The following is a 22,867-nucleotide window of genomic DNA, read 5'->3' on the forward strand; positions in this document are numbered from 1 at the left end:
TTCATACATACAGAATGGGAAGCGACTGTCTGGGAAGGAGTACAGGAGAAAGGGATCTAGGGGTTATAATGGACCACAAGTTGAATAGGAGTCAGCAGTGTGATGCTGTTGCAAAGAAATCAAACCTGATTCTGGGATGCATTAAGAGGTGTGTTGTGAGCAAGACACGAGAAGTCATATTTCTGCTCTACTCTGCACTGGTTAGGCCTCAATTGGAGTATTGTGTTCAGTTCTGGGCACCGCATTTCAAGAAAGATGTGGAGAAATTGGAGAGGGTCCAGAGAAGAGCAACGAGAATGATTAAAGGTCTAGAGAACATGACCTTCATGAGGGAAGGCTGAAGGAATTAGGTTTGTTTAGTTTAGAAAAGAGAAGATTGAGGGGGGACATAATAGCAGTTTTCAGATATCTAAAAGGGTGTCATAAGGAGGAAGGAGAAAACTTGTTCATCTTGGCCTTTGGGGATAGAGCAAGAAGCAATGGGCTTAAACTGCAGCAAGGGAGGTTTAGGTTGACATTAGGAAAAAGTTCCCAACTGTCAGAGTAGTCAAACACTGGAATAAATTGCCCACGGAGGTTGTGGAATCTCCATCTCTGGAGATATTTAAGAGTAGGTTAGATAAATGTTTATCAGAGATGGTCTAGACAGTATTTGGTCCTGCCATGAGGGCAGGGGACTGTTCTTGATGACCTCTCAAGGTCCCTTCCATTCGTAGTATTCTATGATTCTGTTATAGTAAGGTGAGCTGTCTTCAATAAAATTCTCACTGTCAGCAACAATTGGTGGTGGTTCAGAAAATATGGCCTTCTGGAAACAAATCTAATCAAAGCCATATCCAGCAGAAAAATTCAAAATATGCATAAAATAGTTAAATGTCTGGATCAAAAGTAAAAGTTTACTAAAAATCTTATGCATGTCTTCTATTGAGTTCTTGTATATTTCCCTGTTCTTCATGAAGAGACTCAGGGGCTTTCCATCTTATTTACCAGTGCAAGGAGGGAGGGCCCGTGGCTCTCGGACACCCTCCCATGTTAGAGGGGAGGGAGCGTGGCTCCTGGACCCCCCTTTTCCCCTTGTGGGAGGGAGGAGGTGCAACTCCCAGCCCCTCCTCAGAGCACCAGAGAAGCCCCCTTTCCTCCCCTCCTGGAGCTCCGGGGAAACCAAGGACACCATGTGGTTGCCACCCTATGTCCTGGAGCTCTGGGGAGATTGGAGAAGCTGTATGACTCCCTCCCTCCCCCCCCACAAAGCTTTGGGGAGACCAGGGAAACCATGTGGCTGCCACTTGCCCTCTGTATCAGCTGCCACTTGCCCTCAGTATAAGTAGGGAGGGGTTGCAGGATGCAGAGTGACACGATCACGTCTCACTGTCCTGCAGGGAAAATTTTTTATATGTATAGAAAGATATTGAAATTTTAGACAAATCAGGGCATACTTGTTTTTCTATCTCTTCTTGTCCTTTTTGTTATCTTTTCTTCTAAATATTTTCAGTTTCTTTATTTGATCTTCCTCTGAAGTGATTGAGATAAATGGAAAGTTTATTTTCTTCCCTTTGTCTTTGTAATCCTTCACCCTTCCATGAAAAAGCTATGTTCTTTCTTATATTTTATAATGCTTGAGAACATACTCTGTTGCAAAACAGAGCTAAGGAAAGTTAATACATCTAGTAGTTATTAAAAAATCTAAAATCATGTTGTTGAAACATGTTTTTCACTTTAGGATATCACTGATATTTTACAAAAGTGGCGAGGAGTCCTGTGGCACCTTATAGACTAACTGAAGTGTAGAAGCATAAGCTTTCGTGGGCAAAGACCCACTTCGTCAGATGCATGCATCTGACGTGCATCTCACGAAGTGGGTCTTTGCCCACGAAAGCTTATGCTCCTACACTGCAGTTAGTCTATAAGGTTCCACAGGACTCCTCGCCGCTTTTGCAGATTCAGACTAACACAGCTACCCCTCTGATACTGATATTTTATTACGTGTACTCTGAACACGGCTATAAAGACCAGTGATGCAACTGGAGCTGATAATGGCTATCAGTTTTGGAAAATTATGAATTGGTGATTGTATTGCCATGCATATGTGATGTACCATATGGAAGAATGCAGTTACTTTTAGGTGCATACAAGATACACATATATAGTTTATAGATGGTAATGCACATTTTATATATAATTTCAGTTTTATTACATCTAGATGAAAAAAGAAGAAATCACGAGAAGGATGCTGTTTGTTATGTAAACCAAATGTAACTGGACAATAATGTCTCTGAATCAAGGCAAAGTTTTAAATATAAGACAAGAAAATTCAAATGCATCTAATCCTTGAAATACTTATCAAGGAGGCAATGAAAATGATATCCTTGACAGAATCAATGCTTCCTTAAATTTAAATCTTTTGCAAACAGAATTTCCATTTATTCCATAATGAATTCCAGTATTGAATGTCGAAATGCTTTGTATAAGTAGATTTTTTGTTTGTTTTACTATAAACCAGTTGCCTTACATGCGTAGACTGAAAGGATACTGCTAGGCAGGCTTAGGTGTTCCTGGTGCAAGATTTGTGAAATCTGTCTGTGTTGCCATTCAAATTGGAAAATGTGTCTAACACCAAATAATTTGGCAAAACAAGCTTTTCAGATGGCTGTATCAGAGGTACTACATATCTCTGGTCAAATTGGAGCAATTGTCAAAATAAAAAATGTACCTTACAAATTATAGTGAATTGATATAACTTTGGGAGGGACTCCTGGAAGGGCCTTAAGGGGGAGCACAGGTTTTATTTCCATTTACTGGCTGAAGTTCACTGAGATTGTTCCTATTTTTCTTTGAATATAGGGGAAGATCCGGTTCCACCCACTAATGGGTAGCATATAGTGTGTAAAAGTACACTTCCTTGCCATTTAAAAAAAATGTTTGAAGTCCTTCGAAGCAGAGGACGTGGGCATACCCATGTTTCCTCTTGGTTACCAATGATTAAGTGTTTCAGGGGAAAAAAAACATAAATAGAATTTTGTTCAGAAGCATCAGCTTATTTTGAAATTCCGTGAAATACATTTCTTTCCTTACAGTAAATTTTCTTTATAGCCAATGTTCAAAATAACTTATAACTCACAGCTGGACATATTGGGTTTTTTGTTGTTGTTGTTGATCCATCAATTTATGGAGTTCACTATAAGCAGCTAAAAAAATCTAAGAATTATAGAACTCATTAATGGAATCGTGAAAAAGTTTTTGCATTTGTTCACCAAGCAGTAGTAATAGCAGCCCAGAACTGTGTGTCAACTTGAAGTTTTAATGTTCCAAAATAGTTTTTTGCTGGTAAGTAAAACTAAAGAAGCCTTCACTTTTAACTTAATTCTCAGCAAAAACTTGTCTAGAAATCTTGAAAATCCCAGTATAATAATCATTATCCCCAAAAAACGAAAAGGAGGTATGAGAGAAAAATCTGAAAGAAATATAGTCTTTTGTTATTATGAACATGTTACAACATTTAAGTCAGAAAGCTGGTTTTAATTTAAAATATAAAAAATCCTTTGTTTAAATTTGTATAGTAATTTTCAATATTAAGAGCCTTATAACTGTTCTCACTCACATTCAGCTTTCTCTATAACATTACCCTTCTTAAAAAGAGACCTTTCTCTTTTTAAAATTATATCAGCTAGAATTTTTCCAAATGTCTTTGGAATCTATGTGAGATACCAATTTTAACTGCTTTAAAAAAGAAAAAAAATCCTGAAAATAACTTCCTTTTCATATGCATAACCAGTGTAATATCACATATAACATGCTGAAATTAATAAAAGATACCACAAGCTTTGAGGCTTTTAGAAAGAGGAGACAGAAAAGACCACATCCCCTGCCATATCCCTGAGGGAGGAAGAGTTTTTGGTTTATAAAGACCTATGGCCTTGGATTAGAATAAAGTGTTCCAATCCATCCCACAAACGAGACCGTTACACATAAGCTTGCTATGAAGAAGGAAGGAAGCATCCAAGAAGCAACAACTGCTCACATAGAAGGGGTGATTTCTAAAGCCAAGTGTAATAAGTTTTTTTTTCCTTCAATTTCAAGAATTAATCTTCTGCATTGGAACACAAATTCTAAAGAACCCTAACTTTTGTACATTAATAGGTAATGGGCTAGTGTACTGGATAGTTGTCTTTAAAGTTTTTTTGGAAACAATCAAACTTAGAATTAGTACAAAGGTCTTCCTTCCTTGTTGAATTATAAATTCTGTAGAAACATGTTTATTTTAATATAATTAGTGACTTTAACAATAATTACAGTTTTTAAAAATGTCTTATTTGATAAATTAGAATATCCTGATTATGAATGGCTCTGTTCCTTTATAAAATAGATTATCTTGGTATTCTTTTATTAAGAATCCATATAACACTAATCATGTTAATATTATAAGTAATAATAAACAATACACAATAAAAGCAATCCTAATATTAAGTCATAAAAGAGAAGTTTTAGATACAGCAAGCGTACAGATGGGGTTTGTTTACTTTTTGGATACAGGTGTAAATATGCTAATTAGAGCCACATTCTGCAGGTCCTCACAACACAGAAAATCCTTTCATTTTCCCAATTTGTAATTAATGCAGGGATGTCGGACCAGTTTGTGTTGTGTGGGTGCTAAGAGCCATAGACCCAAACAGTAAACTTTGTATATGTTAGAAACCACTTCAAGCAAAGGGGGTGGCAGCACTCCCTGGCACTCTTATGCCTCAGCTACATTAGGACTTCAAATCAAATTTAGCCACATCTCATTAATTTCCTAAGTGATGCATCCATGCTGTCAGGCCTGTTGCTTCGCTCTTAGCAGCCACTGAAGTCAATTTCTGTACCCCTGCTTTTCATCAGGAGTAATGCTATTCCTGACCTTGCATGGTTGAAGTTATGCTAGTGTAGCCACAACCTTGCTGGAAATTCAATGTTATGGTATCCAGGAGGCCTCCTGCAGCTCCCAATTCTGACCAGCACTTACTCATCTTCTGCTCTCCCGTTGAGCTCAAAAAGTCCCAAGAACAGCTGTCCCCTGTGGCCAGCATTGCGAGCCCATTGAGAGTGATCAGTACACCATGGCACATGTGGACATGAGTTCCAACATTCTGTTGTATGACTGCAAGTATTTCTGGTCCCAGGGGTTCCAGTGCCTAGCGGAGCAGAAGAGGACCAGCCTGGAGTATCTAGGAGATCTTGGATGTCATTGAGTGTGTGGGGAGATGAAGTCATCCTCACAGAGCTCAGAACCAGAAAGAGGAACTCTGAGATTTACGGTAGGATTGCAAGCTATCTCGGGGCAAAAGGATATTCCAGGGATGCCCAGCAGTGCAGGGTGAAAATCAAGGAGCTGCACCATTTATTCCATGAGATGAAGAGGGAGAGAGGACACCTCTCTGGGCAACACCTCACACATGCTGCTTCTATGAGCAGCTGGCTGCCATTCTGTGTGTGGGGGGGGAAGTTCCCCCCCCCGGTTGTGGAGTCTGGACAAGACACGCCTGGCATCAGCCTGGAAGAGAGAGGGATGGTGGAGGGGCAGGATGAAGAGGAGGAAATGAAGGAATCTAGTCACCTGCTGATACCTGAGAGCCAGGAGCTCATCATGAAGCTGGAACTGGTACCTCCTCCAGGACATCTCCAAATCAGTCACCGATCCTAGAGAGGGCACTTCTGGTGATTTCACAGATTTTTTTCTAACTACAAGCAATGGGGTGTGAGACGTGGTGTGCTCAACACTGCCTACACAGTGTGGAACAGCTTGTTAACGTATCTGCAGATGGAGTGAGTATCTTATTTGCATAGTTACATGAAGCTCTCACATAAGGACTCTTTGATCATTCTCACAAAATTTTTGGGGAGACAACATTGTGCCATCCTCCACAATAGGACACCTTCCCATGCTAAGCCACCAGTAAGTGGTCTGACATTATTTAACTACAAAGCTGTGCAGCATAAGGCCCAGGTTTATAGCCACATTCAGTCAACGTATGCTCCTGATAATGCACTGTGATTTGGAGAAGACTGATATTTTGCATGACAATCTGGAGGGAGGAGAAGAGGAAGCTCTGTGAGGCTGCGTGTGCTGCACGCGCACCCCCCTCCATTCCTTCAGGCAGGAAAAGAAGCAGTGTACCCAGGAAGCTGCGTGTGACAGACCAGACATGTACTGGACATAGTGTGTAGCTGACCCATCCCTTTCCCCCCTCTTGCCTGCAGGCTCCTGCTCTGGCTAGGAAAGTAGCAGTGTCCCCAGGAGGCACCGTGTGCTGGACCTGGTGTGTGCCAGACACAGCGGGAAGCTGCCACTACTCCCCTCCCACCTGCAGGCTCCTGGCCTGGCAGACCCCTTATCGTGCCTGCCTGCCTCTGGACCGAGTGTGTCCCAGTGCTCCCCCAAGACATCTGGGCACCTGCTGTAAGGTGCCTACTTTAAAGCAAATATTTCGTCTTATTCTGGAATCCATCTCCTTTTCTTTGCAGCTGGATCAGCAGCCAGCCTGGTGTGTTCTCCACCTAATGAGTATCTGCCCACCTGGCTCATGTCTGCTGGTGCAAATGCACACAGGAGGAGATCTTCTGCGAGTAGATGGACTGCATAAACACCATCATGACAGAAATCCGGGCAGAGTGGCAGGACTGGATCACCGAGGGCTGCCCAAGAGCAACTCGCCAGACAGCATAAGACGATGTTTACCGGCCTGACCTCTGTCATGGAGTGTGTGACATCTTGTTTTGAATGGGCCATCTGCCAGAACCCTGCCCACCCCGATGACACCTCCAATGCCTCCTCCTCCTGCCCCTTGGCTTCTACCACCAAAGGCCCCTGGGGCCCCAAGACACAGGGCAGGAAATGACTCAAGGGTAACTGGAGCCTCCAGGTCCTTGGGAGGCAGAAGGCAGTCTCACTGCCATTGCTGAATCTGCCTCCCCCCTTCTGGTTCCCAATTCTGTTCTGTCCTTTTCTAGCTGTTTTCCCCCAAATAACAACTCCTGTTCTGTAACCAACAGTGTCTTTATTGTTTGAACTGCAAGAATGGGGTGAGATGGGGGATTAAAAGGAAAGCAGGGGCAACTTGTGGAGAGCCCCGGGGAAGAATGTCAAAAAAGGCCTTGCATAAAAATGTCCATCAAAGCGTCTCTGATTTGTTCTGCCCCTTGCTGTGCTCTCCTTATGTCACTGGTGTCTGGTTGCTCAAACTCTGTCTAGGTGCTCTGTCTCAGCCCCCCACACTTCCAGGAAAGTTTCCCCCTTGTTCTTGAACAGGTTTAGGAGCACACAACAGGCCAATGCCACAAAGGGAATGTTGTGTTTCACAGAACCACGAACATTAGAACTGAAAGGGACCTTGAGAGGTCATCAAGTCTAGTCTCCTGCCCTCATGGCAGGACCAAGTACTGTCTAGACCATCCCTGATAGATATCTATCTAAACTGCTCTTAAATATCTCCAGAAATAGAGATTCCACAACCTCCCTAGGCAATTTATTCCAGTGTTTAACTACCCTGACAGGAAGTTTTTCCTAATGTCCAACCTAAACCTCTCTTTTTGCAGTTTAAGCCCATTGCTTTTTGTCCTATCCTCAGAGGCCAAGGAGAACAATTTGTTTCTCCTTGCAACACCCTTTTAGATACTTGAAAACTTCTATCATGTCCCCTCTCAGGTGTGAAAGTAGAAAGAGTTATATTGTAAGAGAAAGATGAATTATACTGAATTGTATAAGTTGAAGGAATACTGTTTGTCTCTGAACAGGAAAGAGATGATTATGTTTATAGGTATGCAGATCAGAATGAAGCCAGGTGTCTCTGGGAGAACAGGAAAAGGAACATTAGGTGTTAGAAAGTAATTGAGGTAACCAGAGAAATATGGACAGGAGATTGCTGTGTGCTTGATGTGGAAATGAAGATACTTGACTAATCTCATACTAATCATGCGAAGTTTTGCCACCTTTTAATCTTGTTAAGTTGGCTTTCTTTTGACTGTATAAATCAAAGGGGTTTGAGTCTTGTATGGTACTCACATTTTCTGGGTGTATTAGCAGAGCGGCTTTGCTAATAAACACAGCGGTCTGACAAATCTTTGAGTCCTGTGTGTCTGACTTTCATACAGGCTACTTTTAGACTACGGAGTTTTATCGGGAAAAGGTACGCAATTTGTTCTCCTTTTTCTAATTGTTTTTTCAGAAGAGGCTTTTCGGAAAAACTTCCTTTTTCGGAAGAGCCCTTATTCCTTGTGAATACAGGGGGTTCCAAAAGAGCACGTCTGCTCTTCCACAAAAAAATGTCAGAAGAACTGACACGTTCCTTAGACATTTTTCCTAGCAAGAACAGATGTTGCTCTGAGTCCATTGACTGGCAGATGCACTACCAAGAGCGCCAAGCCTTGCCTGAACAGTGCCAGTGTGCCATGCCGAGCTTCGTCCTTGTCCTCTTCCTGGTGAAGCAACATGTGTATGCTCTCGAAGTATAATGCCATGAGGCACACCACGATACCCATGAACATGATGATGCTTGCTTGCACACTGGGCTCCAGGCTTATAGTTCTCTGGCATCCGCATGGGCAACCAGGGATGAGGGCCATTCTTATATTTTCAAACCATGTTTTTAGATAATCTTTTAACATTTAACATTTATAACTCTCCTCTTTTCTTCTAACAATACTTGTGATAATCTCAGATTGAAAAGCAAACCTTCATACATGTCTCTTCCTGGCTGCTCATAGGGAGATTCGGTGCTTGATATCAATACACAATGTATATAGTTCAGCCTTTGTTGCATTTGAGCTAGTCCTAAATAGCAAGGGACTCATTTTGATATAATTATAATGCTTCAGTTAATAGTATCTCGTTATTAGTCTAGATGTCCCCTGAGAAGTATCCCTGTAGAAGATGAGTAGAAGGGAATAATCCATTCAGTTGGATAAAAGGTGAAGTACTTATACTTAAATTCTTGTACACAACTATAACATAAGCATTCAGTGGAGAGCACTCTTGTCCAAAAAGGTTAACCTAGTTCACACATTTAGAAGTTGTAAAGAACCTAAAAAATGGACCTTGAAAATGACCAGTAACTATCCAAAAAAGACAAATTGCTCTCTTGAATTTACACCCAACTGATTTTTTGTGGGTCAATACATCCCAAAAAGGGTTCCTCACCCCTCCTGTAATACCTTACACTGAATGCATTATTCTTTGAGATGTCCTTGACCACGTATTATTAGGTCGAACATACTCATCTTTTAGATTTGTTGAGGGAACATTGTGTACATAGTCCTTTCTCAGAATCAAGTAGTGAGATGTCCTAATAATGCTTCAAGGTTAGTCAAATGGGAAGTACCTCTCTGTGTAGCCTGCAAAGTATGAATGGAATGTTAAAGACAAAGAATGGGCCCTTCACTATCCCAGAATTAAATCAGTTTTGAGTTCAGTAAAAATCAAAGAGCATTTCATGTTCTTGGTCCTTTGGCCAAGATAGGTCGAAAATGATAGCTCTTTTGAAGGTATATAGGAAATATGCTGCTGTGAAAATGACGAGGTGTACAGATAGTTCGGATTAGGAAGCCTAATCCGAACTATCTAGTCCGTGCCGCGTGTAGCCGCGCGGCACGGGGTTCGCACTAGCCGGCTTTTAAAAATGGCGGAGCCGGCTTTATGCTAATGAAGCCCGGGAAATTCAAATCCCGGGCTTCATTAGCACGTTCGGTATGCATACATTACCCCGCTAGTTCGAACTAGCGGGGTAGTGTAGACATACCCATACTGTAGCAAACCTTATACAGTAAACTTCCGATAATCCGGCACCTTTAGGACCCAGGGTTTGCCGGACTATCAGATATGCCGGACTATCAGAAGGGGGAGCTATGAAGGGTCTGGAGTGGGGTGGGAGGGGATGCCACCCCAGACCCCTCATAGCCCCCCCTTACGATAGTCCAGCTCTGCCCCAGGAGTCCCTGATTCAGCCGCTGCTGGTCAGTTTCAGGAGCAGCTGAATTGGGGATGCCTGCAATAGAGCAGCTGGGGTGCTGCCGGGTTGGTCCCGCAGCGGCAAGGGGTGGCGCTATGGCACCAACCCAGCAGCACTCCAGCTGCTCTTGGGGACGCCTGGGACATAGCAGCTGGGGTACTGCCCGGTTGGTCCCGTAACGCTGCCCCTAGGGGCTGCGGGACCAACCCGGCAGCACCCCACTGCTCTTGGGGACGCCTAGGGCAGAGCAGCTGGAGTGCTGCCGGGTTGGTCCCGCAGCGCCAAAGGAGCTGCTCTGCCCCGGGCTTCCTGGAATCAGCCGCTGATCTGTTTCAGCAGCGGCTGAATCGGGGACCCCTGGGGCAGAGCAGCTGGGGTCCTGCCGGGTTGGTCCCTCAGCGCTGTCCTTTGGTGCTGCGGGACCAACCCGGCAGCACTCCAGCTGCTCTGCCCCAGGCATCCCCAAGAGCAGCTGGGGTGCTGCCGGGTTGGTCCCGCAGCCCCGAGGGGCAGCGCTATGAGACCAACCCAGCAGCACCCCAGCTGCTCTGCTCCCGGCTTCCCCGATTCAGCTGCTTGTCAGTTTCAGCAGCAGCTGAATGGGGGAAGCCTGTCCGGCTGCCCTAGCACTCCGGGTTCCTGATGGTGCCGGACCATCAGCAGTCCTGGAGCATTGGATGCTGGACTAATGGAGTTTTACTGTACTAGGACAGTATCACAAAGGTGCGTTGAGACAAAAAACATCAATCTATCTTTTTTTTCCCTTTTTTCTTGCCTAGTGACTTCTCCAAAGTTTATAAAGAATATATATTCCACAGAGTTTAACATAATTGTTGTCAAATTAAAAGCAATATACTTTAAAAACAGAATTACTTTATCTAAAGCAGGCCAACTCCATTAGGCTTCTGTGACTGATATAACAGGACTAGTATGGTGTTGCATCTTGAACAGTATGTATAGATAGAAAGGACATATGGAAAAAACAGTAGCCCTGGAAGCTAATTATTTGTGCTATGTGATAGGAATCTAACTTTGGATATGTACAATTTAATTTATAATTAAACCTACAAAGAAAAAGAGTATTATTTTACATCTTAAGTAAAATAATCTTATGCCATTGACAATTGCAAAAAATATTATAGATAAAATGCTCTTTAGACCCAATTCTTACCTTTTAATCTGATTAGTCTGTTGAGTGTTGCCAAGGCAAAACATAACTGTGGCTCAGTCCTGTAAAAAGTTGTTGGGTGGTTGCATAATGAGAGGTGAAAATATGAAGTAATGATAACCTTGCTGCTCTACAAATGTCCTTCATAAGAACCTCTGCTACAAATGCTGCCGAAGATGTTTGGGCCATTATGGAATGTATTCTCAGGGCAGGAGGAGCAAGGACCTTTGCCAGGTCATAGCTTGTGCAGATACCAAAAATAATACATGGTGAAATTCTTTGGACTAAGACAGGAAGACCTTTCCTTCTGTTTGTGATGGCCACAAATAGTTGAGTAGCTTTCTGAAATGGTTTAGTCCTTTTTCATGTAGAAGGACAGCACACACATGACACCAAATGAGTGAAGCCTCTGTTGTTCTCTGTTGGCATGTGGTTTCAGATAAAATACAGGTAGGATGATATCCAGTTAGTATGGAACTGAGAAACCACGTTTGACAGGAAAGCTAGATGAGAACACACTTGGACCTTGGAAAGATTGGCATGCCAAATAAAGTACCCCGAGCTCCCTTATGTTGATGTGTAGTGAGAGCTCTTCCAAAGACCAGAGGCCTTGTGTTTTAGGGCGCGAACCTGAGCACCCTCGACCATTGATGATACATCTATAACAAGATACATTGATGGTTGGAGTCTTGCTAATGGGTCTCCTACACAAACCATCATCAAGTATAGCCACCAACTAAGGAAGCTAATCACTGATGGGTGAACCTGATAACTGTGTACAGATGGTGTCAGTTTCATGATAATATGGATATCAGGGAGGTCTGAGTTGAAGTGTGGCATGCTGCACCACATAGCTCTATGAGACCCTGTGGCTTGAAGCAGTTCCTTGCTGTCATGAAGATACGATCGCTGAAGTTCTCGGTAAGCATCACTATTCCTTGGTGTTGCACTTCAAGGAGGAATGCTCTCGCTTGGTTGCACTTCTGGATCACCCCAATAAACTCTATCCTTTGAACCAAGGAGAGGGCAGACTTCTGCATGTTTATCAGCAGATCCAAGTACTAGAATGTTGACTGGAACAGCTTTATAGAGGAGTCAACCTAGACCTTGGTCCAACTTCTGACCAGCCAGTCATCAAAGTAAAGGTAGATCTGAACCCCTAGCCTTCTCAACAAGGCTGCAACGACTGCCATGCACTTTGTGAACAGCCAAAGGGCTGCTGACAGGCTGAATGGGGAACTGGAAATTGAAAGTGTCTGTGGTTTATGATAAACCCAACCTTCTGTGACTCTGACTTAAACATCCTTTAAATTGAGGACAGCATTCTAGTCCCTTAAGTCCAGAGAGAAGATGAGGGAAATTACAGACACTATGGGAAACTTGCTTCTTAATGGCTCTTTTGAACTTTCACAGGTCCAGAATCAGTTTTAGACTACCATTTGATTTTGAGATTAGGAAATCCTGGGAGTAGATCATTTGTCCCCACTGGCAGAACCTCTTCCACAACTCCCACCTTGAAAGCAACTGCACTTTTCATTAGAAGTTGCTCATTAGAAGGGTCCCTGAAGAGAGATGGAAAGGACATGGGAAAAGGGGGAACAATTTAACTTAATCATAGAACCATAGGGCTGGAAGAGGTCATTGAGTCCAGCCCCCTACCCAAAACAGGACCAATCCCAACTAAATCATCCCACCCAGGGCGTTATCAAGCTGAGACTTAAAAACCTCTAGGGATGGAGGTTACACCCCCTCCCTAAGGAACCAATCCAGTCCTTCACCCTCCTAGTTAAATAGTTTTTCCTAATATCCAACCTAAACCTCCCCCGCTGTAGCTTGAGACCATTGCTCCTTGTTCTGCCATCCGTCACTACTGAGAACAGCCTCTCTCCATCCTCTTTGGAATCTCCCTTCAGGAAGTTGAAGATTTCTATCGAATCCCCCCTCACTCTTCTCTTTTACAGACTAAATAAGCCCAAATCCTTCAACTTCTCCTAGTAGGTCATGTGCTCCAGCCCCCTAATCATTTTGGTTTCTCTCCACTGGACTCTTTCTACTGTGTCCACATCCTTTCTGTAGTGGGGGGCCCAGAATTGGATGCAATACTCCAGATGTGGCCTCATCTGTGCCAAATAAAAGGGAATAATCACTACTCTAGATCTGCTGGCAATGCTGCTTCTAATACATCCTAATATTCCATTCGCCTTCTTGGCTACAAAGGCACACTTTTGACTCGTATCCAGCTTCTCATCCACTGTAATCCCCAGGTCCTTTTCTGCTGAACCACTACCTAGCCAGTCGGTTCCCAGCCTGTAACAATGCTTGGGATTCTTCTATCTCAAGTTCAGGACTCTGCACTTGTCCTTGTTGAACCTCATCAGATTTCTTTTGGCCCAATCCTCTAATTTGTCTAGATCACTCTGGACCCTATCCCTTCCCTCCAACATATCTACCTCTTCCCCCTAGCTTAGTGTCATTCACAAACTTGTTGAGGGTGCAATCCATCCCCTCATCCATGTAATTAATAAAGATCTTGAACAAAACTGGCCCTAGAAACAATCCTTGGGTCATTCCACTTGAAACTGACTGCCAAGTAGACATCTAGCCATTGATCACTACCCATGAAGAATGTATCCCTCTGCCATTGTGCTTAACTCCGAACAGTCAACTGTAATATTCACTCATTCCTGATAAAAATGGGATAAATGGTCTGAAAAAAATGGGAAAGTTGGATCCAAAATCTGTCTTGGTACATTGTCCCCAAATGTCCTTCTTGGACCCACCAAAGTATCTGAAATTGCATGCATGAACGTGGACGAGTATTGGAGTAGAGCTCTTCTAAAGTGTCGTCTGCTTTTCCTGTGGTAGATGTCCCGAGCAGATAGCAGGAATAATAGAGTATCTGGCTAAGACTTCTTATGTGTTCTCATGGGTCTTTGTATTAAGTCCTAGGGACTTCTGAGTTGCTCTTGAGTCCTTCACGCTGATGGAGACTTTCTGCTCAGAAAAAAATAACATACTTTCAAAAGTAAGGTACTGGGGGATTTGTTGGACCTTGTGCAGCAGCCCTGAACTTCTATGCATTGCCACCACTGAATCCATTGCTCAGACTACAGAATCTACCATATCCAGAACTGCCAGTAGGGATTCCTTTGCTACTGACTTGCTTTCCTCCATAAGAGTTACAAATTCTGTTATGGATTTTTGAGGTGACAATGCCTTAATTTCAGAATGCAGTTCCAGGAATTAAAATTGTACTTGCTTAGAGTCCAATTAATGGAGAAGCTGCTTTTTAGAGAATGTACCTGAATAGAAATTTCTATTAGCTACATTTTAGCAATACCTGTAATGTTAAGATAATTAAGTTAAGATAACGTTAAGATAATTAAGATTCAGTTTCAGAGCACGTATTCTTGTCTTACCTACACCAAAGCTAAACAAATACACCTAAATGATTTTGCTTTCGTGAAAAGGAATGTTTGTTTGTTTGTTTGACTGCTGTTTGCATGTATCCTACCACTGCTCTTGCAGAAGTGTATTGATTCAGTGGCACTCACATATTCTGCTTCATTTTACTTTCTTTTGAATGCTTGGAGTATCATTTGAGTTATCATGACTAACACCAAAGGAATATAACTAGAAACAAGACTGATTTGGAGAGGAACCAGACATCCTAGATTTTGCTTCTCTCCTCCCCCCCCCCCCCCCCCCAAGTGAAAAGTGAGCTGCACTTCCTCAGATCAAATAGTGGAAGAAAATTGTTACAACCATATATACCAAAGGGTACAATTTAAAAAAATGAACACACATGAAAAGGACAAGTCCCAAAGGACTGAAAGTGAACAATCCATTAAGATCAACATACTGTACTGACTTGTCCTTTTCATGTGTGTTCATTTTTTTAAATTGTATCCTTTGGTATATATGGTTGTGACAATTTTCTTCCACTATTTGATCTGAGGAAGTGGGTCTGGCCCACGAAAGCTCATCACCTAATAAACCATCTTGTTAGTCTTTAAAGTACTACATAGTCTTGTTTTTTGTTCTTTTTACGTGTTAGGGATGTCAACATGTAGTAGACTACATCATTAACCGATAAGTCCTGGCTTATTGGTTAGCCTTGTCGACTATATGCACTTCCCCTCTGTATCAGAGGGACCAAAGGTGGGGGAGTGGGATCCGGTGCCCACAAGGAGCTGGCTTTTAAGCAGACTTGCCATAAGCATAGGTGGAAGCTCAGAGGGTGAGGGTGGCAGGCCTTAGCTGGTAGGTGCGGGGAGCTGGCTTTCAAGCAGGCTCCCCGCACGTGCTAGTTCCACGGGCTCACCTGCTCCCCCATTTTCTGCCTTCTACAGAGCCAGCAAGAAGGTGCGGGGGGGCAGGCAGGAGCCAGTGTTCAGGGGAGCTGGTTTAAAAGCCAGTTCCCCACAGGACCATCTCCATGGTGCTGCCTGCCTTCTCCTCTTTCCTCCCCTCCCAGGTTGCTGCCTCTTTCAGAGGTAACAGCATGTGACAAGGGAGGTTGCTGCAAACCATCCTCTGTCTGTGGTGGTCTGGGTTCTCCGTGGAAAGAATCTGGTCTGCAGCAGCAGCCCGTGTCTGTGGGGGATCTGAGTTCCCCAGGGACAAACTCTGCTCCGGAATCCCATGGAGCAGTCTTAGTCTGCGGTGAACCTGGGCCCGCTGCAGAGTCTGGTCTGTGGCAGCAGCCCCTGTCCGTAGGGGCGTCCAAGCTTCCTGTGGACAGGGGCTGCTTCTGCGGACCAGCCTTTGTCCATGGGTTCAGGAGTGCACTAGCTGCTGTCCCCATCCCCAGGGACTGTTGAATAGTCGTGTAACTGCTAATATTTCATCTAGTTATGACTATTCAACTACATGATATCTAACATCTCTATTAAATGTGGTTTTCCTCTGCTTTTTCTAACCTTTGGGGATACACTATCAGAAATTTCAAACATTGTCGTCTTTGCTCCTTCTGGAGAACTTGTTGCATGTTTCGTGTGTAAATTGGAACTCTCCCATATCTTAATTGAAAGGTGTGGTTGTTAAACCGTTAGGAAAGGCCTTCTCTGCAATGTGTTAAGCATTTGGTTTGAGGGACTGTGGAAACAAAAATTTGACATTCTTTGAACTATAAATCTCTTTCCTCTCTCAAATTCTTGTTGTTCCATCTTTTCTCTTATGACAGCGTAATTCTGTTCATTCTTCATTCCCAGAAATCCATTTTAAACAAGGACTGAATGTAATGTAAAACATGAATAAAATACTTTTAAAAAAAAATTTCAGGGGAGAAAAGTTTGGGTTTTTTGTTTGGATTTTTTTTCTTCCAGGTGACCTTTCAGATGCTTTCTCCTGAAAAAAAAACATAGTTTGCACTTTTAAAATGCATTAAATTATATATTATACAACACCTTTTATAATTGGCATATAATTTAGGTTAGAAAAGCTAAAATCAATGGAAGATTTTCCTTTTCTGTTCAAGCTTACAGTTTTTTAATTAATAACCATTTTTGTGCAGGTTGCAACTCAATCATGGCAAAATATTACTAGTGCATGGAAACCTCAAAGTGAAATAGCCAGAAATAATCTATAACTAAAAATATAGTGGCACTTTAGAGACTAACAAAAATATATAGAATCATAAGCTTTTGTGGGTTAATCTACTAGTTTGACACTGTTACCCTGGGCTTGCATAAAGACATTAACTGGTTGGCATATTACAAAGCCAAATTCTCCTGCTATTAACAAATGCATTTTAATAGTAAAAGCTAGGAATGGGACATATTGAGCCCACTTAATTAGCCCTTACAATTGACAGGTACTTCCTTTACTGCTTTATATAAATCTTGGTTTTTGTTGTTTCTACTGCAACTCATCTGATGAAGTGGGTTTTACCCATGAAAGCTCACGATTCTATATATTTTTGTTAGTCTCTAAGGTGCAATAGGACTACTCGTTTTTCAAGTTATAGATGAATATGGCTACCTCTCTGAGACTTTATAACTAAGAATGAAAATATCTGATGCATTTTATTATTCGAGCAGAGACATACAAAAACCTAGCAAAGTACGTAAGTAATGAAAAATAATGTATTAAGATCTTTTTAAAATATATTTTATTTTATTTGGACTAAAGTCCAAATATTATTATTAAATTACTTTGTGAATGGAGACTCTCTATCTAACAAATTAGCACTTACAGAGGTTTGAGGCAGGGGGAATACATAAGATGCACTACTATGTGAACAATGATCGTAACGGGCTAAAGAGCATGTGGGGTGCCTCTTGATAGCGAGCTTGCAACTTAACCTGTCTATTCATTACTTCTGTGCATTCTCTCAGTCTCTGCTCAGCTGGATTTTGTGTATATGAAAGGACTGCACCCAAAAGGAAGAATCATTAGTTGCTCAGGAAGAGATGCAAATAGAAAATGTAACTTTAAAATGAAGTCTTAGGCTATCTTTTAATTATGAACTCTTTTTACTGTTCAAAAGAGAGACTTTTATAGGAACTGAATGTACCTCAATCTCACCTGCTATAGGACTCACCTCACCCAATAGATTTGCATTTGCTCAAAGCTAATTAACTGAGTAGAGTCCTCCAATAAAGCTGGAGTAGCAGTGGTGAAACATGAATACGTGCCTTCGAGTGGATTTACTAATTGAAAGCCTCAATAAGAGGGACGGTGCATTTAATGAGTCCTGGAAACTAAACTATCCTCTCTCCCTTAAAGGTGATTGATCTTTACAATTCAGAATTGAGACACACTGATTGGGTGGTGTAGAGTTAGCTCGTGTTGATGCTGCCATTGCTGTACTTATAGCTAGAGTAATAGAAGGCTTCATCTTTCCAGGCTGTCACTTTCATACCTTTCATCAGATCAATCCCATATTGTCACTATAATTCAACATGGTAGGTTTTCTGATCATTTTTGTCCCGAATTTTATTCAGCGATCCAAGACTTATTCTTTAAGAACATCTGAGCAATAAAGTAGCTACAAGGACTTAAAAATTGCCTTTAACTTGCTAATAATGGTTTAAAACTTTCTTTCTTCAAAGGAAACCGCTTTTGATCATCTTATGACTCTATCCACTGAGTTTACCACACAGAAAAAGATATTTAGATTAGCAACTGTTTAGGTGATCAAGTTTAGTCAAGATCCTTTAAAAGGGACAGTAGTGCTATGACCAAGTGCAGTATTTATGTAAGTGTATATATTTTTGCTTTGGTATTAATTATGTGTTAAATTTTAACCTCCTCCTCCCCCCAAAAAAAAGTGCATATGGAGTTTTTATAAAACTTATTTTTGGTTGTGCAGAAAAGACATTGTTACATAAATTATGCTAAAGTTGATACATATAATAGATATATTTTGCATGCTGCTGCTGCTGAAGGGAGGAGGGATTCGTTTTTAGGGGACATCTTGAAAAGCAGAAGTGACTATTTAGTTGAACACCAAAGTAGAAATGTGGTGACAGTTATGTGCAGCTATGTATACTGAGCTTTCGGGGCAAACATTTGTAATGCTGCAACAAGAATGAATAAAACTAGAATTATATAATGCTTGTAATTTGCAGCATGCCTGGCAATCCTTCCAATCACCTGGATAGGGATGATTTATAGTAGAGGAGTTAAATGATAAATATTTTAGATAGCATTCTGATTTGGAACATGAATTGTCAGAAATTTCAATAAAAATCTCCATGGAGACAGCAGTAAAACTCCTGGAATATGATTTTATTATCAACTCTCAAAAAAGCAAACTGACACCCTCACAAGAAAGAAATAAGACCAAAGATACAAGTTCCAGGCAGACATCAGGAACATAATTTCAAAGGGGCCAGCCAAAATCAGGGACTTAAGTTTTTTTTGGCACAGATGGTGACCATTATAAAAGTACTCTGTTGATCCAAGTGGCAACTGCAGAAAATTCAATCTTTCAACTTCATTGAGTTTCAAAGGAGTCAATAATCTATAGAGATACCATATGGATATAATCCAAGACTGTTTGCAGTCATGAACGTTATAAGAGCGGTTTTATTCTGAGATGCCACTCCAAATATCACACAAGGCAATTCTCATAATGAAGCATATTCTGGAAAAAACAGTCTACAAAATGAAAATGATAGCAATTCCAGCCTTGCCTAGAGCTTCAGGCAATGAATGTGGAACTTCACCTACATATTATAAATTATTTTTATCGTCATCCTTCCTTAGAGAATCACACACTCTCTTAAATGACATAAACACCAAGACATTGACCCCCAAAAAAGTAAACGCAGCTGTTATTACTCTAAATCATTCACATAAATGATAATTCAATTGAACCCAATGATGTTCACCCTATTAACTTCCTAGAATCATAGGGTTAGAAGAGGCCTCAGGAGGTCATTAAGTCCAGACCCCTACCTAAAGCAAGCCCAACCGCAACTAAATAATCACAGCCAGGGCTTTGTCAAGCTGAGACTAAAAAACCTCTAGGGATGGAGGTTACACCCCCCCCCCCCCCCAGGGAACTAATCTAGTCCTTCACCACCCTCTTAGTAAAATAGATTTTCCTGATATCCAACTTAGACCTCCCCCGCTGTAGTTTGAGACTATTGCTCATTGTTCTGCCATCTGTCACAACTGAGAACAGCTCCTCTCTATCCTCTTTGGAACCTCCCTTCAGGAATTTTAAGGCTCTTATTAAATCCCCCCTCACTCTTCTTGTCTACAGACTAAATAAGCGCAAATCCTTAGCCTCTCCTTGTAGGTCGTATGCTCCAGCCCCTTAATAATTTTGGTTGCCCTCTGCTGGACCCTCTCCAATGCATCCACATCCTTTCTGTAGTGGAGGGCCCAGAATTGGATGAAATACTCTAGATGTAGCTTCCCCAGTGCCAAATAAAGGGAAATAATCACTTCTCTAGATCTGCTGGCAGTGCTCCTTCTAATGCACCGTAATATTCCATTTGCCTTCTTGGCTACAAGAGCACACAGTTGACTCATATCTAGCTTCTTATCCACTGTAATCCCCAGGTCCTTTTCTGCTGAACCACTACCTAGCCAGTCGGTCCCCAGCCTGTAACAATGCTTAGGATTCTTCTGTCCCTAGTGCAGGACTCTGCACTTGTCCTTGTTGAACCTCATCAGATTTCTTTTGGCCCAATCCTCTAATTTGTCTAGATCTCTCTGGACCCTATCCTTTCCCTCCAACATATCTACCTCTCCCCCTAGCTTAGTGTCATTCACAAACTTGTTGAGGGTGCAATTCATCCTCTCATCCATGTAATTAATAAAGATCTTGAACAAAGCTGGCCCTAGAACTAATCTTTTGAGGCGTTCCACTTGAAACCAACCATCAACTAGACATGGAGCCATTGATCACTAAACTTTGGGCCTGACAATCTAGCCACCTTTCTATCCACATTAGAGTCCATTTATTCAATCCATATTTCCTTAACTTGCTGACAAGAATATTGTGGGAGACAGTATCAAAAGCTTTGCTAAAGTCAAGGTATATCAACATCCACTGACTTCCCCATGTCCACAGAGCCAGTTACTTCATCATAGAAGCTAATCAGATTGGTCAGGCATGAGTTGCCCTTGGTGAATCCATGATGACTATTTGTGATCACTTTCCCCTCTTCCAAGTGCTTCAAAATGGATTTCTTGAGGATCCCCTTCATGATTTTTCCGGGGACTGAGGTAAGGCTGACTAGTCTGTAGTTCCTTGGATTGTCCTTCTTCCCTTTTTTAATGATGGGCACTGCATTTGCAATGACATTTGCCAACTCCCTCAGTACCCTTGTATTCTGGTACTGGTAAATCCGGACCATGGATTTGTGTATGTCTAGCTTTTTTAAACCATTCTTAATCTGTTCTTCTTCAGTGAGTGGTGTCCCTGTGGGTGCTCCACTCAGGTCTCGGTGCGTGCCTGCTCCTGGGATTGGAGAATTTTGCGAGCAGTGCCCCTCGCGCCGCACCTGTGCACTCAGTACCACCCACCCTCGGAGCATGTGGGGTGTGCGCATGGCGCAAGTCCCATCAGTTCCTTTTCAACTGTCCCTGGCTGAAGATGGAGTTCAGAGCAGCGCTTTTCTTCCTGACAGGAAAAACAGAAATCTTGTATTTGTTTGAGGCTTTTAACTTCACAATTTTATTTAGTTCGACCTTTTTCAACATTTACTTTGTTTAAGAAGAAAAGAAAAAAAATAGTAGGTGCCGCCATGGCAGTCTTTTTTCTCCACAACATTCCAGGTTCCCCCAGCTTTAAAAAATGTGATTCCTGCAGAGACTCGATGCCTACTTTAGATGGCCATGTCTCGTGTGTCAAATGCCTGGGGAAGTGCACTCATTGCCTGAATATGACAGCAAGGGCCAGAAAAGACTGCGAAATGTGACTTAAGACTATTTTCTGGGAAAAGTCTCTTCAACCACCAAGAGACAAACCAGAGGAGGTGCGGTCACAGCAAAAGCCCTCGGATAGGGCAGCTTCATCACCCCACAAAGACTCTCAAGCCGCAAGGGCTTCCCTGGCATCCTTCCTATCCGAGCTGCCATCTCCGAGCTCCCTATCTCGTTCCCCAGAGCCATCAATCTCTGGGTATGTCTACACTAGAAAGTTAGTTCGAACTAACGGACGTTAGTTCGAACTAACTTTCCTATGCGCTACACTAGCGCTCCGTTAGTTCGAACTTAATTCGAACTAACGGAGCGCTTAGTTCGAACTAGGTAAACCTCATTTCACGAGGACTAACGCCTAGTTCGAACTAGCTAGTTCGAACTAAGGGCTGTGTAGCCCTTTAGTTCGAACTAGTGGGAGGCTAAGGCTTCCCAGGTTTCCCTGGTGGCCACTCTGGCCAACACCAGGGAAACTCTATTGCCCCCCTCCCGGCCCCGGAGCCCTTAAAGGGCCACGGGCTGGCTACTCACTTTGTGCCAGTTGCAAGGCTGCAAGCACCCGTGCCTGCACAGCCTGCACCTGCCACACTATGAGCCAGCCATCCGAGGGCTCCCAGCCCTCCACTGCTCCCCACGACCAGCCTGGCGGCTCCCGGGAGCCTGCCCGGGGGCGCAAAAGGCGGGCGCCCGCCTGGTCAAGTGCGGAGATCGTGGACCTCATCGAGGTTTGGGGGGAAGCCTCAAATGTCCACGATCTCCGCACTAGCCACCGGAACGCGGCCGTCTATGGACGCATGGCTGCCAGCCTGGCCGCCAGGGGCCACCAGCGCAGCCGGGAGCAGGTGCGCTGCAAGATTAAAGACTTGCGGCAGTCCTACTCCCGGGCCTGCCTGCCAGGGGCTGACCCGGAGGCCTGCCCCCACTTCCATGCCCTGGACCGCATCCTGGGGCCTCATGCCGTCCCTGCCCCCCGGGACGTGATTGACCCCGGGGCAGAGGGACCGCTCCTGGACACCGAGGAGGAGGAAGAGGGCTCTGAGAGCCAGGAGCCTGCTGCCAGCCTTCCCAGGACCCGGGACCCCCGAGGCACCCCACAGAGCCGCTCGCCTGCATCATCAGAGGCCGGGGAGGCGTCCACCTGTGAGTACCCTCGTGTTCCCCTTATGTGTACGGGGGGCTGGGGCGAGAGGGAGCCCCGGGACCGTGCGCCTGGGCCTTGCCCACTACGGAGCAGCAGCTGGGGATCCTGCAGGGGCCCTGGCCTTGCAGAGGGGAGCTGGGTTTCACACACCTGGGCCCCTGGGGTAATTGACCGCTGGTCTTCTTGCACCACAGCTGC

General features: G+C 43.3%; 1 protein-coding gene across 12 annotated transcripts in view; it reads left to right on the forward strand.

The window, feature by feature from the left end:
* CCDC91 (coiled-coil domain containing 91) overlaps window positions 1–22,867 on the forward strand; it is a 519,220-nt gene that overhangs the window by 270,387 nt on the left and 225,966 nt on the right. For 7 of the 12 annotated variants that reach the window (XM_075901356.1, XM_075901340.1, XM_075901312.1 and 4 more), the window contains one exon: window positions 6,499–9,543. The exons of the other annotated variants lie outside the window; for them this stretch is intronic. In XM_075901356.1, the coding sequence (XP_075757471.1) occupies window positions 6,499–6,720 (222 nt within the window). In that variant the 3' untranslated portion in view covers window positions 6,721–9,543. Of the gene's footprint in view, window positions 1–6,498; window positions 9,544–22,867 lie in introns of those variants that run through there. 12 annotated transcript variants of the gene reach the window in all.

The sequence above is a fragment of the Pelodiscus sinensis genome, chromosome 1 (genome assembly GCF_049634645.1).
Source record: "Pelodiscus sinensis isolate JC-2024 chromosome 1, ASM4963464v1, whole genome shotgun sequence".
Classification (NCBI taxonomy): Eukaryota; Metazoa; Chordata; order Testudines; family Trionychidae; genus Pelodiscus; species Pelodiscus sinensis.